The sequence below is a fragment of the Salvelinus namaycush genome, chromosome 12 (genome assembly GCF_016432855.1).
Source record: "Salvelinus namaycush isolate Seneca chromosome 12, SaNama_1.0, whole genome shotgun sequence".
NCBI classification, from domain to species: domain Eukaryota; kingdom Metazoa; phylum Chordata; class Actinopteri; order Salmoniformes; family Salmonidae; genus Salvelinus; species Salvelinus namaycush.
Window position 1 is genome coordinate 17433274 of NC_052318.1, and position 19826 is coordinate 17453099.

General features: G+C 41.6%; 1 protein-coding gene across 7 annotated transcripts; it reads left to right on the top strand.

The window, feature by feature from the left end:
* The first annotated feature begins 607 nt into the window (after window positions 1-607).
* LOC120056968 (serine/arginine-rich splicing factor 7-like) lies at window positions 608-19404 on the top strand. Of its 7 annotated transcripts, none has more exons than XM_039005288.1 (9): window positions 608-723; window positions 829-916; window positions 4039-4267; window positions 4433-4615; window positions 4793-4861; window positions 5072-5113; window positions 6870-7022; window positions 18438-18542; window positions 18923-19404. In XM_039005288.1, the coding sequence occupies exons 3-9, from the start codon at window positions 4047-4049 to the stop codon at window positions 19008-19010; spliced, it is 861 nt and encodes a 286-aa protein (XP_038861216.1). In that variant the 5' UTR covers window positions 608-723; window positions 829-916; window positions 4039-4046; the 3' UTR covers window positions 19011-19404. The 7 variants fall into 7 exon arrangements, with proteins under 7 accessions (XP_038861216.1, XP_038861220.1, XP_038861217.1 ...); XM_039005292.1 differs by having other exon boundaries at window positions 18969-19404; XM_039005289.1 differs by having other exon boundaries at window positions 6873-7022.
* Window positions 19405-19826: the final 422 nt, after the last annotated feature.

The window sequence follows — 19826 nt, forward strand, 5'->3', positions numbered from 1 at the left end:
TACGGAGGAGTATAGAGTGCATTGGTGGCAAATCTGATGCCCGAATGGTAGAGAACATCTAGGCGCTCGAGAGCATACCTGCCGATCTATAAATTATGTCTCCGTAATCTAGGATGGTCATCTGAATCAGTGTTAGTTTGGCAGCTGGGTGAAAGAGGAGTGATTACGATAGAGTAAACCAAGTCTAGATTTAACTTTAGCCTGTAGTTTTGATATGTGCTGCGACCGTCTAGCCATACTCCCAAGTATTTGTATGAGGTGACTACCTCAAGCTCGAGTCATGTTCAAGGGCTAGGCTGGAGCCAGACCCAATTGTGAAAAATGTTTCATTCATCCATCCACCTGTTTATTTTAATAGTCCATTTTTTTAACTTGTGGAATAGTCCATTCAAAGTTAATGTATAATTGGCGTGTGACGTGTCGGTGGTATTTACCATGACTAGTAGTCGTCACTAGTTCCAATTTTTTCCCATAAATTTTTACACCAATTTTGAGTTTGTATATGCACGGTTTTAGTGGAAACCGTGCATAGTGTTTGTAGGAACCAATGGGATGTTACTATTGAGGAAATCCCTCCTCCTTGAAACCGAAAGAAGAAGCGCTCTCCGGTTGGCCAGGGAAGGCTGGCGGTATTTCCTTCCCTGGGTTATCTGTAAAACGTGCTGCTGCTCTGTGTGAAGAGCTAACAGCTAGGTCAATACGGGAAAGGTGGACCTGGAAAAGGTGAGTGCCCGGCTTGATTTGTAACTATGCTAAGGAAATGAAGACGACATTAATTACATGTATAAACTCGTAAAAATAATTACATTTTCTTACTCGTGTTTTCAGCTGACGTCTGATTGAGGCCAACCGGGAAACGGTGTTCATTCACTCGCTGAGTTGAGGCGGCTAGTGTTAGCATAGCTATCTGCATCAAGTGAGTATGGCAGCCATTGAATATGGTGGTCCAAGCTGCGTTTTCGACAATTTGTTTTAAATCAAATTTAGGAAATCAAACATGCTTGGTGTAAATTTAAAGCAGTCTGTGTTTATATCGTGATATTTATCCTACTTGTATAGCCTTATTTGGTGAACAAAGCCGTATGAAACCAATGTGCGGCCTATCCTTTCTGACAAGCGCAGTACGCGCACTTTTTTGTACGGCACACACAGTTGCTAGCAAGCGAGCTAATTGTGTGGATTGGTCTCGGCTTAATTACGCATTTACCGGTAGCAACTAATTACTGCTACTTGTAATGCATTAGCTACAGTTGTTAACGTTATGTAGTTATCCAAAGTACATGTCTGGCTGACCAGCTAGTTACTCAAAGTCCGCCCACAAGGCCTGAGAACTAGGCCAACATTTTTCGCTGCTAGAGGAGTTCCCACATTTATCTATAATGTGTATCCATAATGACAATTCTAATACAACTGGTAAAATTGATTTACCTTGTTCTCAGCATTTCACCCTTTCTGATATTGGTTCGTCACATAAATTATTTAATCTGAACTATATTAGTGATTATAGGGAATGGTTAAGAAAACATTGTGAAATTGTGTAACAAGGCACATTGCTTTAAAATCGATTTTTAAACTGGAGTATAAAAATCGAAAAGCCCCAACAGTTTGCTTTTATTAAATAAAACATTTTACATTCATGTGTGGCTGTAGGCATCTTGATTTTTATTTTTTCCCAGTCATAATCCCTCTGGAACCAGATGGCTCTCGTCCCTCTTTCCTTTCCATCGTGAGTCCAGTACATAAAGTTTTATTATACTATTATTCAGTCACTACTATGATAATTTTATAGCCAGTAATGAAGTTAATCTGTTCCTCTCTCTCCTGGCTTCAACTTTCTAGCCAATGTTGGCTCGCTAGTGCTACATACAGGGCTTGAGGCAAACTTTTTTTCCACCATCATCCCAAAGTGCAATTTAAATCGTCCCAAACTGAAGATGACCAGTACCAAATTATTATTATTTTTTTTACTGGTAGCCTACTACTGAAATTGATAAATGGGTATGTCAACAGAGCCAGCAATTGACATTTAAAAGATTGCCCCTAAAAATTCCAACATTGGAATAATACTTAAATCTATTTTGCATAAATGTACACAATTAGTCTACATGTAAAAGTATAGCCTAGGTTTTAATTGGCTACGTACAGCCTCATGTCCACAGTGACGCTTACATGAGGGATATGCCAGAAATGTAACCAAACTTGACTTTTAATTAACATTAACATCTAAAGTCTTGGTTCTGTTGATGTAATTGAGGCACAGGTTCTTCAGATCAAATGGTCACAAGTTGAGAGAAAGGCCGGTGCACCGGCGCACATCACCCACATGGCAATCTGAGCGAAGGCAGTCGGCATTCACAATCCTAGTCATATTAGCAACCCTTGTTGCATCTATAGATCTCCCCTCTTTCAACATTTCGAATGGATATTTTAATCTGTGGTGTCATTTGCATTTAGGAACCTTTGTCCATCGCCTACTCCTGTGTGCGCATTGGTGTGCTTGTAATGTGAAGAAATAATAGTTGATTTCAACATTTTAAGCTAAACGTTCTGATCTGTTGCATCAGCCTCATTGCTTTTTAAAAAATATATTTTTATGTACAGTAGGCCTAGTTGTATGAATTTTGGATCTATCGTCCCAGGGCTGTCCTTGAGTCTGTTTGGACCATCTCCGACTATATAGCATACCCAGAGAGAAAGCACAATATTGAATCCTCTCTCTGGAATTGTTGGATGATTATTTCTCATGTTATCTCCCCTGCTGTGTAGGCTCTAATAATGATTGGTAGGACTGTGGGTGGTCAGGAAGCAACTCGTGCTGCTCTTCTCGCGCACTTGACTCTGCTGCGGTGCTTTCTCAACACCAATGACTGTGCTCAACACACACAGGCCTCCGCACCACTCATTCTCAGCAACCGCCTGCCTCACTGCCTGATAGTCAGTAGCAGCAGGGCACAGATAAAATAAATAATAATTCGATGCCATGATGGCCGCACTGCAATTTTGACATAGCTCAAAAAGCTGCGACCAATACATTTTCACCTGCGACATACTTTTCAAAGTAGCCTAATTTGTCGGGAAAGCTGCTGATATAGCAAACCTGGTTGGGTTTGATTCAAACCTGCTGGCAGCACACAAATAGTGATCAATTTGGTGTGTGTGACCTTTATTTAACTAGGCAAGTCAGTTGAGAACAAGTTATTTACAATGACGGCCAAACCCGGACGACGCTGGGCCAATTGTGCGCCGCCCTATGGGACTCCCATCACGGCAGTTGTGATAGTCTGGATTCAAACCAGGGTGTCTGAAGTGATGCCTCTAGCACTGAGGTGCAGTGCCTTAGACCGCTAAGCCACTCGGGGGCAGTTGCAGTTGACCCGATTTGTAATTCCTGTGGTAAATTTGGGTTGACTTTGCATATCCTTATGGGGCTAGTTAGGGGCCATTGGTAAATTAGTGTACATGGGACAATAACATTCCAAATAGCTCCAAATTTCAATGACTTAACCTCAAACAACTATAAATTGCAGAAAATCTTATACAAATATTGAAAGCGTTTGAGAACTAAAAGGTGTGCAACATGAAAATATTATAATTTACTGTGTAATTTATTGACGGTCCCTGACTAGCCCCGGCGATTCAAAGTAAAACCAACTTGGCCACAGTTGCACACCAGCAACTCATGCCAACTGCGAACACACACTCATCAAACTGACACACAGCATTTCTTAATTATCTAAATCAAGACATCAGGCTGTCTGCAGCCACACATTAATTCGTTTTTTATTTAATAAGAGGCCAAGTGCGGTTGCCCTTTAATGTTAGCTAATGTTGTAGCTAGCTAGCTCACCTTGATTTCGCCTCTTTGTAGCTTGTGCTGAAACGATTTCATTGTTGACAGGGTGTTCCCATAACATGAGCTTCTGGATAAATTCAATCTTTTCATAAAATGATGAGTTGGTGATTATTTCCTACCCACCTAGTTCTGGAGATCTGCATGGTGCTTCAATGTCTGTTTGCCACTCCTTTATCTGGTTTCAGATTTTAAAATGTCCTACTCGTCATCACGAAGCTCCTCGCGTAACACTGACTGCAAGGTGTATGTAGGTGACCTAGGCAACGGTGCTGCCAAGGGGGAGTTGGAGCGGGCGTTCAGCTACTATGGACCTTTGCGCAGTGTCTGGGTGGCCAGAAACCCACCTGGTTTTGCCTTTGTCGAGTACGAAGATCCCAGAGATGCTGAGGATGCGACGAAGGGCATGGACGGCAAGTGAGTACACGTGTGGTTGAATTGCATACAGCAGCAGCACAATAATGATTGGATTCAAAGGGCTCAATCTATGACACTTGGACTTCAACATAAAATCTTTTCTGATTTTTCCTCAATTGTATGCCCCAAAATGCCATCTATTCTTAAACCATTGTCATGTTTCAGAGTGCTCTGTGGTGCCCGCATAAGAGTGGAGTTGTCAACGGGTATGTCTCGCAAGTCGCGCCACGACCGCCCCAGCCGCCGGCACTTCGACCCCAACGACCGCTGCTACCAATGTGGCGAGAATGGCCATTATGCATATGACTGCTATCGCTTTAGCAAGAGGGGGGGTGGCCGCCGCAGCAGGTACAGTGTAGAGGCGGTCTTCTCCAGAATGTCTGTTATTGGAATGTCACTTGTTGAATGACATTCAACGACATGGTGGCTCCAAGAGAATGTACTTTTTGTGGAGGCATCATACATACTTGTCTTTAAATGCTACACCTTTCTACTGCACATATTTGATCAATGATCCTCTCCCAGGTCCCGCTCACGGTCAAGGTCCAGAGGAAGGCGTTACCGTTCACGCAGCCGAAGCAACGGCCGCGACCGGTGAGTGGTTCTGTGTCACAAAAGGACCCCTGCAAGTTGACTCTAAAGGGCAAACTATCTTTTGAAAGACTTGGTCTCTTTATTTGATCATTTATTGTTCTAGCCGAACTCGAACCTGTCTGAAATTCGAAGAGACCTACCTGACTGATTCAGATCAGTGTTCTCTTAATTGCTATTAATAGCTTTATGAGTTCCCTTATCTCCCTCCAGCAGGTGTTATAAATCCCCATCATACTCAAAGCGCAAAAGCAGGTAAGACTTAATCTACTGCAGAAATTGGTGAACATATTTTTCTCTTTATTGTATTTTTTTCTGACTTAGTTTGTTGCTATCATCCCAACTACAGTGCCTTCAGGAAGTGTTCACACCCCTTGATTTTTCTACGTTGTGTGATTAAAATTGATTTCATTGTCCTTTTTTTGTCAACGATCTACACAATACTCTGTCAAAGTGGAAGAAACTTGTGGGTACACTAGCAGAATTTGATTACCAAGGTTAGCGGTTCCAAGCCTGTTCTATTAATTATATTTCTGTTTGCTGCTGCATTGAGGGGGTGTTGCCTAGGCAACCGAAGACTCATTTGCTTGTTAAAACAAGAAGCAACAAAGTTTAATCACATTGTTAAAAAATGCTAATGCATAAGTATTCAACCCCTTGAGTCACTACATTTTAGAATCACCTTTGGCAGTGATTACAGCTGAGTCTTTCTGTGTAAATCTGAGCTTTGCACACATGGATTGTCCAATTATTTATTTTAATAATCAATGGACAAATAAACTGTCAGGTTGGTTGTTGATCATTGCTGGACAGCCATTTAAGTCCTGCCATAGATTTACAAGCCGCTTTAAGTAAAAACTAAGGAACATTCCATTTCCTCTTGATAAGCAACTGTTTTAGGTTATTGTCCTGCTGAAAGGTGAATTAGTCTCCCAGTGTCTGTTGGAAAGCAGACAAACAGGTTTTCTGCTAGGATTTTGCCTGTGCTTAGCTCTTCCACATCTTTTTTATCCTTTAAAAAAACCTCAATAGTCCTTGCCGATGCCAAGCATACCCATAACATGATGCAGCCACCACTATGCTTGAAAATATGAAGTGGTACTCCGTGATGTTTTGAGTTGGATTCGTCCCGAAGATAACGCTTTGTATTCAGGACATGAAGTTAATTTCTCTGCCACGTCTTTTGCAAGTTTTACTTTAGTGCCTTATTGCTAACATGATGCATGTTTTGGAATATTTTTTATTTTGTGTGGGCTTCCTTTTCACTGTCCATTAGGATAGTATTGTGGATGTTGTTGATCCATCCTCAGTTTTTGCCTATCACAGCCATAAACTCAACTGTTTGGCCTCATGGTGAAATCCCTGAGCGGTTTCCTTCCTTTCCGGCAATTGGGTTAGGAAGGTCGCGTGTATCTTTGTAGTGACTGGGTGTATTGATACACCATCCAAAGTGTAATTAAGGACTTCTCCATGCTCAACGGGTTATTCAATGTCTGCTTTTTTTGTTTTGTTTTTACCCATCTACCAATAGGTGCCCTTTGCGAGGCATTGGAAAAACTCCTTGGTCTTTGTGGTTGAATCTGTTTGAAATTCTATGCTATTATTGGGTGTATTTTTTTTTTAACAGCTGAGGTAGTCATTAAAAAAACCATGGTATAATTTCACATAGTAAGTCCATGCAATATATTATGTGAATAGTTAACCCCCCCCCCCCCCGAACCTATTTAGGCTTGCCATTAACAGGGTTGAATACCTATTGACTCAATACTTTTATTTTTTAATAATAATAAAAACATGATTCCACTTTGACATGGGGTATTGTGTGTAGGTCAGAGATACAATCACAATTTAATCCATATTAAATTCAGGCTGTAACACAAAGTAGATAAAGTCAAGGAGTTTGAAGACTTTCTAAAGGCACTATAGGCACCCAACCCTTAGTTTGCTTATAGTGGATAGAGCAGCTTTGAATAAATGACATGATGACGCTGAGGGTATTGTCTTTGCACAGTAGATCTGGGTCCCCAGCACGTTCCAAGTCCAGAAGTCCAGTGCGCAGGTCGTCCAGAAGTCCAGTGCGCAGGTCGTCCAGAAGTCCAGTGCGCAGGTCGTCCAGAAGTCCAGTGCGCAGGTCGTCCAGAAGTCCAGTGCGCAGAGCAGCAAGGTAAGGCTCACATACACGATAGTCAGTAATGAAGTGGTCTTTCTACATGGTAGGCCCATCGTCCAGCTCTTATTGAGACAGATTATGCAACTGAAAGTAATGACTGATACAATCAATTTAAGTGCTACTTTCATTTTGTGTAGTGTCGCCACTGCCCCCTCTAAGGGGTTTTCATCAATGTTGAAAAACAACCTATATTGCACCCAAGGCTGTACTGTCATGGCAGAGGCAGCTTACTGGTGAAATCTATTCCTTGGGAGAATAATACAGGACTTTGGCACGGTTTAAAGTAGAGCTAATCTACAATCTGACTAGAAGACCTGATAATTGCTATATGTTGAATGTATGCCAATAACCAAGTTTCCATTCAACTATTTTTGTGAGTAAAGTACCTGTTGGATAAACAAGAAAACCCTGATGGAAACTAAAATTGTTAAATGTCGGCAAACAAAATCCGCTAGACGAGGGTGGGTATTTTTTTGTTGATTCGATTATGCGGTGAATTGAGGCATAAACAATTTCTTGTGCAATTGTTTCAGATTGTCTTATGGTCACGTACAGAGTTGCAGGGTGTGATTGCAGGGTACAGTGAAAATATTAGGCTTTGAGCTCCAACATGCAGGACTAGTGAAATAATAAATTGTTATAAAATGAACTATATAAATAACACTATACATAATAATAACTGAGGCAGTGATGAATGAATAAGTGTCCATTGGGGTGGAGGCAGAGTAAACGCTGTTGGTGGGGTGGAATGACCATAGGGGGAGCAGGAGAGAAATGTCCTTGGCGGGGGAGCTGACTAGTCGTGGTTATTCAGCAGCCTGAGGGTAGAAACTATTGACCAGTGGTTCAGTTTTTAGCATCATGCTCCTGTACTGCCTGCATCTGAGTGATTGAAGCGGGGAGAACAAGGCGTGGCTGGTGTCCCTGATGATCTTCCTGCCACACCTGGTGCTGTAGGTGTCCTGTAGGGCACACAATGGTGTGTTCGGCTGCACGTATCACCCTCTGAAGAGCATTGCGGTCCACAGCGGTGGAGTTGCTGTACCAGGCTGTGATGCAGTCCAACAGTATGCTCTCTGGTGCGCCAGAAAACTGAGGGCCCTCAGGGACAGGCTGGGGGTGGCCCGTCAAGAAGTCCAGGACTCAGTTGCAAAGGGAGGAGTTCAGACCCAGGGTTCTGAGCTTTGTAATGAGCTTATTTTTTTTATTTTACCTTTTTTTTAACTAGACAAGTCAGTTAACCTTTCAGTGATACCCATCCCGGATCCGGGAGCATCCTCGTCAAAAAAGCTGACTAGCCTAGCCTAACGGGACAGAGCAAATGAAAGATAAACATCTTGTGAATCCAGCCATCATTTCCGATTTTTAAAATGTTTTACAGCAAACACTATGTATTTCTATTAGCTAACCGCAATAGCCAAAGACTCAACCGCATATTTTCACCATGTTTCTACCGCATAGGTAGCTATCACAAAACCGACCAAATAGAGATATAATTAGTCACTAACCAAGAAACAACTTCATCAGATGACAGTCTTATAACATGTTATACAATACATTTGTTTTGTTTGAAAAAATTTGCATATTTGAGGTATAAATCATAGTTTTACATTGCAGCTACCATCACAAATAGCACCGAAGCAGCCAGAATATTTACAGAGAGCAACGTGAAATGCATAAATACTCATCATAAAACATTTATGAAAAATACATGTTGTACAGCAAATGAAAGATAAACGTCTTGTGAAACCAGCCAATATTTCCGATTTTTTAAAAGTGTTTTACAGCGAAAACACAATATAGAATTATATTAGCTTACCACAATAGCTAAACACACAAATGCCTTTATTCACCGCAAAAGGTAGCTATCGCAAAAACCAGCAAAAGATGTAAAATTAATCACTAACCTTGAACAACTTCATCAGATGATAGTCCTATAACATCAGGTTATACAATACACTTATGTTTTGTTCGAAAATGTGCATATTTAGAGCTGCAAACCGTGGTTATACATTGTGAATATGTAGCAACATTTCCCCAGAATGTCCGGAGCTATTTTGGACACTCACCTAATCTGACCAAAGAACTCATCATAAACTTTACATACAACAAGTATTTTTATGACAAATGAAAGATACACTGGTTCTTAATGCAACCGCCGTGTTAGATTTTTAAAAATAACTTTACCATAACGTACAGCTTGCGTTATTGTGAGACAGCACTCACCAAAACGGCGGAGAAAAGGACTCAACAATTTACACAGAAATACGAAATAACATAATAAATTGTTCTTACTTTTGCTGAGCTTCCATCAATCTTGTACAAGGAGTCCTTGGTCCAGAATAAATCGTTGTTTGGTTTTAGAATGTCCTTTTCTTCTGTCGAATTCGCGCCACAATGCTAGCCAATGTTGATAACGTTCCCACCCTCTCTTGACGCAAAGAATGGAAAACTCAGTCCCAATAAACGTTGAATAAACTGATAAAACTCGGTTGAAAAAATTTACTTTACGATGTTATTAACACATGTATCAAATAAAATCAGAGCTGGAGATATTCGCCGTGTAAACCGAAAGCTTTTCAGAAGCTAATGTCGAGCTCCGCCTCGCTCCGCCTCGCTCCGCCTCGCTCCGCCTCGCTCCGCCTTCGCTCCGCCTTCGCTCCGCCTTCGCTCCGCCTTCGCTCCGCCTTCGCTCCGCCTCGCTCCGCCTCGCTCCGCCTCGCTCCGCCTCGCTCCTTGGTAGACAAAGGAAATTCCTGACCTGCCACTCCAAAAGCTCTTGTTCGACCTCAGATCAAGCTAGACATCCCATTCCACCTTCCACTGCCTGTTGACGTCTAGTGGAAGGCGTATGAAGTGCATGCATATCGATAAATATAAGGCAATTGAATAGGCAGGCCCTGAAACAGAGCCCCATTTTCAGAATTTTCACTTCCTGTCTGGAAGTTTGCTGCCAAATGAGTTCTGTTTTACTCACAGATATAATTCAAAAAGTTTTAGAAACTTGAGTGTTTTCTATCCAATAGTAATAATAATATGCATATTGTATGATCTAGAATAGAGTACGAGGCCGTTTAAATTGGGCACGGTTTTTTTCAAAGTGAAAATAGCGCCCCCCTATTGACAAGAAGTTTTAAGAACAAATTCTTATTTTCAACGACGGCCTAGGAAGAGTGTTAGCTGCCTTGTTCAGGGGCAGAACGACAGATTTTTACATTGCCAGCTCTGGGATTTGATCTCACAACCTTTCGGTTACTAGTCCAATGCTCTAACCACTAGGCTACCTGACGCCACACTATAGGTCACTATGGCATTGAAGACCGAGCTGTAGTCGATGAACATCATTCTAACATGCATTTCTTTTGTCCAAGTGGGTAAGGGCAGTGTGCAGGGCAAAGGCGATTGCGTTGTCCTTGGATCTGTCAGGGCGGTAGGCAAATTGGAAAGGGTTGAGGGAGGAAGCGATATGGTCTTTGACTAGCCTCTCGAAGCACTGATGGCGGAAGTGCGTGCTACTGGTCGGTAGTCATTCAGTTGGCTCACTTACCTTTTCTTGTGCACAGGTATGATAGTGGACATCTTGAAGCAGGTGGGTATAGAGTAGAGGTAGACCGATGATTTTTCAACGCCGATACCGGTTTATTGGAGGACCAAAAAAAGCCGATACCGGTTTATTGGAGGACCAAAAAAAGCCGATACCGATTAACTTCTTTCAGCTGGGGGGCAGAATTTTTATGTTTAGAAAAATAACGTTCCCAAGGTAAACGGACTATTTCTCGGGTCCAGATGCTAGAATATGCATAGAATTGACAGATTAGGATAGAAAACACTCCAAAGTTTCCAAAACGGTCAAAATATTGTCTGTGAGTATAACATAACTGATTTTGCAGGCGAAAACCTGAGGAAATCCAACCCGGAAGTGCCTTTTATTTGGAAAAATCCCTGTTCCGTTGCCTGCCCCTCCATTTTTAAAGGGGTATCAACCAGATTCCTTTTCCAATGGAAAAATTTCGAAAACAAAACATTTATTCTTTCAGTGAAATACGGAACCGTTCTGTATTTTATCGAACTGGTGGTATCCCTAAGTGTAAATATTGCTGTTACATTGCACAACCTTCAATGTTATGTCATAATTATGTAAAATTCTGGCAAGTTCATTATGGTCTTTGTTAGGAAGAAATGGTCTTTACACAGTTTGCAACGAGCCAGGCGGCCCAAACTGCTGCATATACCCTGACTCTGCTTGCACAGAACAGAACAGAACGCAAGAGAAGTGGCACAATTTCCCTAGTTAAAATAAATTCATGTTAGCAAGCAATATTAACTAAATATGCAGGTAAAAAAAATATGCTTGTGTATTGATTTTAACCTCACTAGGGTATGTGGGACGGTAGCGTCCCGCCTCTCAACAGCCAGTGAAACTGCAGGGCGCCAAATTCAAAACGACAGAAATCCCATAATTAAAATTCCTCAAACATACAAGTATTTTACACCATTTTAAAGATACACTTGTTGTAAATCCAGCCACAGTGTTCGATTTCAAAAAGGTTTTACGACGAAAGCACACCAAACGATTATGTAGCTCACTGCCAAGTCACAGAAAAACAGCCATTTTTCCAGCCAACGAGAGGAGTCACAAAAAGCAGAAATAGAGAAAATTAATCACTAACCTTTGATCTTCATCAGATGACACTCATAGGACTTCATGTTACACAATACATGTATGTTTTGTTCGATAAAGTTCATATTTATATCCAAAAATCTGAGTTTACATTGGCGCGTTATGTTCAGTAGTTCCAAAACATCCGGTGATTTTGCAGAGAGCCACATCAATTTACAGAAATACTCATAATAAACATTGCTAAAAGATACAACTGTAAATCATGGAATTTTAGATACACTTCTCCTTAATGCAACCGCTGTGTCAGATTTATATATAAAAAAAAAAAAAAAAAACCTTTACGGGAAGAGCACACCATGCAATAATCTGAGTGCAGCGCTCAGAGACCAACACAACCCAAACAGATATCCGCCATGTTGTGTAGTCAACAGAAGTCGGAAATAGCATTATAAATATTCACTTACCTTTGATTTATCAGAATGCACTCCCAGGAATCCCAGTTCCACAAATGTTTGTTTTGTTCGGTAATGTCCATAATTTGTCCAAATAGCTCCTTTTTGTTTGCGCGTTTAGCCCAGTAATCAAAATTCATGACGCGCAATCACTAGGTCCAGATAGTCAAAGTTCCATTACAGTCCGTAGAAACATGTCAAGAATCAATCTTTAGGATGTTTTTAACATAAATCTTCAATAATGTTCCAACCGGACAATTCCTTTGTCTTCAGAAATGCAATGGAACGCAAGCTAACTATCAGGTGAACTTGCATGGTCAGCTCGTGGCTCTCTGGCAGAAAGCTGACTCAATCCCCTCATTCACCCCCACTTCACAGTAGAAGCATCAGACAAGGGTCTAAAGACGGTTGACTTCTAGTGGAAGCCTTAGGAAGTGTAAAATGACCAATATCCCACTGTATATTGGATAGGCAAACCTACAAACCTCAGATTTCCCACTTCCTGGTTGGATTTGTTTCTCAGGTTTTTGCCTGCCATATGAGTTCTGTTATACTCAGACATCATTCAAACAGTTTTAGAAACTTCAGAGTTGTCTATCCAAATCTAATTATATGCATATTCTAGCTTTTATGGCTGAGTAGCAGGCAGTTTAATTTGGGCATGCTTTTCATCCTAAATTCCCAATGCTGCCCCCTACCCTAGAGAAGTTAAGGCATTGAGGTTTGTGGTTAGGTACACATTGGTGCAACGACAGTGCTTTCTTCGCGAATGCGCTAGTTAAATCATTACCCGTTTGGCGAAGTAGGCTGTGATTTGATAAATTAACATGCACCGCATTGACTATGCAACGCAGGACAAGCTAGATAACTACACATGGTTGATGATATTACTAGTTTAACTAGTGATTATGATTGGTTGTTTTTTTTATAAGAAGTTTAATGCTAGCTTGCAACTTACCGTGGCTCCTTACTGCACTAGCGTAACAGGTGGTAAGCCTGCCACGCAGTCTCCTCGTGGAGTGTAATGTAATCGGCATTGCAACCGATTACCGGTTTTTGTTATGAAAACTTGAAATCAGCCCTGATTAATCGGTCGACCTCTAGAATAGAGGCCTGAGCTAGGGGGAGATTGAAAATGTCAGAACATAACAGCTAGCTGATCTACACATGCTGAGGGCATGGCTAGAGATGCCATCTGGGCTGGCAGACTTGCTAAGGTTAACACGTTTTGAAAGACCTCAGGAGAGACTGAGTATGTAGCTCACGTTTTCAACGTGGGCTCTCCTCGGCAGCTCATGGTCATTGTGCTCAAATATTGAGAAGAATATGTTTACCTTGTGTGGTAGGGTGGCGTTGGTGACTATGATGTGGCTGGCTTTCTTTTTGTAATCTGTGTTTGTTAGAAGTCTCTGCCACATACGCCTTGTATCCGACCAGCTGAATTGCTCCTCCACTTCGTCTCTACTTGTTTCGCCATGATCAATCTGCGTAAGTCAATTATTGTCCCCGGTCACCTTGCCCTGTTTATAAGCAGCATCTCTGTTTCCCTACAAGGGTATCAATACACTTTTATTACATTTTTTTTGGGGGGGTGGGGGCTATTAATCAATGGTTTTTGATTCAGGTACGTTTTGAAAGATCCTATCGGTAAACATTAACTTCTTCTGGCTGCAAGCCCGAGGTCGGTACACTTATGACAACAGCCAGCTCAAGTGCAGGGCGTGAAATTCAAAATATATTTTTTAGAAATATTTAACTTTCACACATTAACAAGTCCAATACAGCATTTGAAAGATAAACATCTTGTGAATCCAGCCAACATGTCCGATTTTTAAAATGTTTTACAGCGAAAACACCACGTATATTTATGTTAGCTCACCACCAAATACAAAAAAGGACAGACATTTTTCACAGCACAGGTAGCATGCACAAAACCAACCAAACTAACCAAGAAACAACTTCATCAGATGACAGCCTTATAACATGTTATTCAATAAATCTATGTTTTGTTCGAAAAATTTGCATATTTGAGCTATAAATCAGTTTTACATTGCAGCTACCATCACAGCTACCGTCAGAAATAGCACCGAAGCAGCCAGAGTAATTAGACACCAACGTCAAATACCTAAATACTCATCATAAAATATTTCTGAAAAATACATGGTGTACAGCAAATGAAAGACAGGCATCTTGTGATTCCAGCCAATATTTCCGATTTCTTAAGTGTTTTACAGCAAACACAATATAGCGTTATATTAGCTTACCACAATAGCCAGAAACACAAGCCATTCCCCAGCAGCAAAAGTTAGCGATCGTAACAAACCAGCAAAAGATATATAATTTGACTAACCTTGATAAGCTTCATCAGATGACAGTCCTATAACATCAGGTTATACATACACTTATGTTTTGTTCGAAAATGTGCATATTTAGAGCTGAAATCAGTGGTTATACATTGTGCTAACGTAGCATCTTTTTCCCACAACGTCCGGATATTTTTCTGACACTCGCATATTCTGACCAAATAACTATTCATAAACATAACTAAAAAATACATGTTGTATAGGAAATGATAGATACACTAGTTCTTAATGCAATCGCCGTGTTAGAATTCTAAAAATAACTTCATTACGATATGCAGTTTACGTTATGGCGAGAGCGTGCCCAAAACCTGGCCGCAAACTACTAGTACACATGTACGACAGATATATGAAATAACATCATAAAATGGGTCCTACTTTTGATGATCTTCCATCAGAATGTTGTACAAGGGGTCCTTTGTCCAGAACAATCGTTGTTTGGATTTAGAATGTCCTCTTCTCCAGTCAATTAGCACGGAAAGCTAGCAAAGTGGCGCGAAAGCTCTCCTTCCTGAACATACGCAGACAAAGCAACACGCCTAATGTCCCGAAAAAATTTCAATAATCTAATAAAACTATATTGAAAAAACATACTTTACGATGATATTGTCACATGTATCAAATAAAATCAAAGCCGGAGATATTAGTCGTCTATAACGACAGCTTTACAGAAGGCAATACCAGGTCCCTTCTCGCACGCTCCAGAAAACAGAAAACTGGTGACACGTCATACAAAGAGCTTTTATTTGACCCCAGATCAAGTTATACACTCCATTTCTTCTCTCACTGCCTGTCGACATCTAGTGGAAGACGTATGAAGTGCATGTATACTGATATATATCAAGGACATTTATAGGCAGGCCCTAGAACAGAGCATCGATTTCAGATTTTCCACTTCCTGTCAGGAAGTTTGCTGCAAAATGAGTTCTGTTTTACTCACAGATATAATTCAAACGGTTTTAGAAACTAGAGTGTTTTCTATCCAATAGTAATAATAATATGCATATTGTACGAGCAAGAATTGAGTACGAGGCCGTTTGAAATGGGCACCTTTTATCCAGGCTACTCAACCTGTTTGGGCTGCAGGGGCAGTATTAACTAAGCATAAAAAAAAAAAAAAAAATGGATCCGGAGTGCATATTCGTTGACATCTCCAGAGGCAACCCGGAACACATTCCAGTCCACGTGATCAAAACAGTCTTGGAGCGTGAATTCTGATTGGTTGGACCAACGCTGTACCGACCTGATCACCGGAACTTCCCTCTAGAGTCTTTGTTTGTAAGCGGGGAGAAGCAAGATGGGGTCATGGTCGGATTTTCCGAAAGGACGGGAGAGGGCCTTGTACCTGGGTCAAAGGTGTGTAGCAATGGTCAAGAGTAGAATTTCCGTGAGTTAGACAGTTGATGTGTTGGTAATAATTTGGGAGCACGGTTCTCATTACTTTTATTAAAGTCCCCTGCAACAGTGTACTCTGCCTCCTGGAATGCAGTCTCCAGTTTGTTCAGGGTCCAATGAAGACCTTTGAGAGCCTTTTTGGTGTCGGCTTGGGGCGAGATGTACACACCTATGGCGATTTAATCCTGGTGAACTCTCTCGAAGATAAAAAGGACAACATTTTATGACCAAGTATTCCAAGTCGGCGGAGCAGAAACTCAAGTTCCTGTAAGTTTCCACCGACGCACCATGTGTTGGTCATAAAGCAGAGCCCACCGCTCTTGCCAGAGAGCCCGCTTCCTATCTGCTCAAAACTGTAAAACCTGCTGGTTGTATATCATCTGTCTGGATGTCGGAGGAAAGCAAAGCCTCAGGGGGAAAAAAGTGTTGCAGGATCTGATGTCCCACTGGAAGGAGATCCTTGCTCTGAGTTTGTAAAGTTTGGTCAATAATGATTGAACATTGGTGAGTACTATAATCAAATCAAAGTTTATTTCTCACATGCTTACTTACAAGCCCTAACCAACAGTGCAATTTTAAAGTAAAAAATAGGTATTAGGTAAACAAGATATAAAGAAAACAGTGAAAGGCTTTATACAGGTGGTACCGGTACAGTCTGTGTGGGGGCACCAGTTAGTCTGGCTAATTGAGGTAATATGTAGGTATAGATGATGAACATAGAAGAGTAGTAGCAGCGTAAAAGAGGGGTTGGCGGGACACAATGCAAATAGTCCGGGTAGTCATTTGATTACCTGTTCAGGAGTGTTATGGCTTGGGGGTAAAAGTTGTTGAGAAGCCTTTTGGTCCTAGACTTGGCGTTTCCGGTACCGCTTGCCATGTGGTAGCAGAGAGAACAGTATGGCTGGGGTCTTTGACAATTTTTAGGGTCCTCTGACACCGCCTGGTATAGAGGTCCTGGATGGCAGGCAGCTTAGCCCCACTGATGTGCTGGGCCGTAAGCACTAACCTCTGTGGTGCCTTGCGGTCGGAGGCCGAGCAGTTGCCGTACCAGGCAGTGATGCAATCAGTCACTTCAGGATCTGAAGACCCATGCCAAATCTTTTCAATCTCCTGAGGGGGAATAGGTTTTGTCGTGTCCTCTTAATGACTGTCTTGGTGTGTTTGGACCATGTTAGTGATGTGGACACCAAGGAACTTGACGCTTTCAACCTGCTCCACTGTAGCCCCGTCGATGAGAATGGGGGCGTGCTCTGTCCTCTTTTTCCTGTATTCCACAATCATCTCCTTAGTCTTGATTACGTTGAGGGATAGGTTGTTATTCTGGCACCACCTGGCCACGTCTCAGACCTCCCTATATGCTCTCGTCGTTGTCGGTGATCAGGCCTACCACTGTGTCGTCTGCAAACTTAATTATGGTGTTGGAGTCGTGCTTGGTCATGCAGTCGTGGGTGAACAGGGAGTACAGGAGGGGACTGAGCACGTACCCCTGAGGGGCTCTAGTGTTGCTACCTACCCTCACCACCTGGGGGCGGCCCGTCAGGAAGTCCAGGATCCAATTGCAGAGGGAGGTGTTTAGTCCCAGGATCCTTAGCTTAGTGATGAGCTTTGAGGGCATTATGGTGTTGAACGCTGAGCTGTCGTCAATTAATAATCTGTAATGGAAGACTGGTTGCCCAGCATCCTAGTGAGATTAAGACCCCGCCACGTCTGCCTCGCCGTCGGGCGTCTTTTCTGCCTACTCTCTGGTAGGACTCCCAAGCACCTCGGCTCCTCGGGTCTATTGTTCTGTTTCAGGGATTTCTAGGAGGTCAGGTGGACGGTGAGTACCCAGCGATTCGTATTCCAAAATTCTACCTGTGTGAGTAGTAATGCATGAAACACTAAGGAAATTTGAGAAACACAAGGGGAAAAAACTAAGAAACCTGAAATGTTTTATCGAAGCTCAAGGTGTGCCCTCTTAGCCATTGTTGATAGAATAACAATATTGTGGTAGTGTGGCGTGGTCCTCACTTAGACTTAAAAAAGCGTGCACACTATATTAGGCTACAGTTTCAATAAATTGTGATTAACTTCACAAGGTGGATGGAAGTGCATCGTGATAAGCTTGATGCTCCTTTCCAATAGATGGGTCACCAGTGTTTGGCCTCCAATTGACCACTACAAATTATCTTGCTCTTATCCATAATCTCATGTAGCCTACCCTCTGCACTGTATCTGTAAACTGTTTGCTAGAGTGCATGTCAAGACAAGTGTGCATTTGTTTATCGCAGACTTTTCGTGCAAAAACCATTGACAAAGTAAAAAAATGGGATGGATTTATTTTGATTTTTCTGTAAATGAAAGTAGACAGTGCAATGTCATTACAGACAGCCTTTTATTCACAAGAAGCCAGTTTGATGACAAATACCTCTGTTGGTAAAATGCCAATATTATATTTGCTTAAATCTTTGACAAATTGATGGAAACTTAGCTAGTGCTTGAAGTGGAATGAAATTGGCTGCCAGTACAAAAAATAACCAGTATTGCAATGAGGATTTAGTCCCCTCCTTGCCTACTGACCATCATGCCGTTTCCTCTGCAGTCGCTCCCGATCTCGCTCCCGGTCCGTGTCCCGCCCCAGGGCGCGCAGCATCTCCAGATCTCGCTCCCGGTCCAAGTCCCGCTCAGCCACCACCAAGAGGGACAGGTATTGAACTTCAATCTTCACACCCCTACATATTTGTTTTCTGTCATGTGGCACTGACATAAGACTATTTTTATTCATGCATGTGGTACTGGAGACAGTTAAATTCAACTGGTCAAAACGGGTCACCTGTCTAAACTGGTTTTCCCATCTTCTGCACCACCGATGTAGTCTTTTTCCAGTTTTATCCCAGATTACTCGCTATTGTGTAGTAATTGGGATTTCCAGATGCTCGTTCAACTTTCAGTTTCTACCATTTTTGCCCCCTGTATCTAAACACAATTATATTTTCAATTAGGATTAGTGGTTTGAGTGCTCTCCACACTGCCTGGTGCACTATGCTTAAGGAATAGCTATGCTAATGTTCTTGTTTTGTTTCGAAGGTCGTGCTCCACTGAAAATGCTAACGGTCTTCATCCCTTGTGTCAGTCGATCCAGGTCTCCGAGCCAGAGGAAAAGCCCCACTCCTGATGCCGACTGACCATGGGGGTGAGACCGCTCCCTGCCCTCTCCTGTTCCGCTGTCCCCGTTTGCCTCGGGGCTTGAAGCCATTTTACACCTTTGTCTATGTATTTGATTTCTTTCTCCTGTCATTTTTTAATTTATCCCTTGCTTTTCATCCTCTGACTTTGGCATTATTTCATCTGTATGTACAAAGGATTCCCAAACTCCTCTTTCCATCATGTACATTTCAATGGCTTGTTTTAGTCTTCTTCTTTTTTTTTTTGCATTCTGTGCGTTTTACTCCAGTTTGTCAGTCTTTTTTTTTTTTAAGCTAAATGATTTGGGGTTTTATTTCATTTTCAATGTAAATGGCGGGATCTTTTTAATAAAATGAATATTTACACTAACGTTAGTAATCTAATTCATGGTCCACGTGGTTTTAACTGCTCACCATTGACTCAGATGCATTTTAAAACTTGGATTGAATTTTTTAATGAAATTGTCTAATTGGGATCAGAGTCATTATGAATCACATTTAAACAATAGCTGATGTCAGCGTATTTAGTAGTTGGGTTCAGTTTTCAGACAAACTATGCAGACAGTTCAAAAAGAGCATGTTCAAATTGAAGGCTAATTGTTTAATTGAGATTTACATTGTTGTTTAGGCTTGATTTCAATGTGTAGTATTTTTGTAACCTCTTTAAAGTATATTTCTAAGTCAAATATTTGTATAATTTTGGGGTGGCAGGTAGCCTAGTGGTGAGAGCATTGGGCCAGTAACTGAATGGTTGCTAGATCGAATCCCCGAGCTGACAAGGTAAAATTCTGTTCTGCCCCTGAACA

Excerpts from the sequence above, each read along its gene's own strand:
- LOC120056968 (XM_039005288.1), top strand. The coding sequence starts at position 4,047 with ATGTCCTACTCGTCATCACGAAGCTCCTCGCGTAACACTGACTGCAAG. Across the intron at positions 4,862-5,071 it reads CGAAGCAACGGCCGCGACCG|CAGGTGTTATAAATCCCCAT; the intron begins GTGAGTGGTTCT and ends ATCTCCCTCCAG. Across the intron at positions 5,114-6,869 it reads TACTCAAAGCGCAAAAGCAG|TAGATCTGGGTCCCCAGCAC; the intron begins GTAAGACTTAAT and ends GTCTTTGCACAG.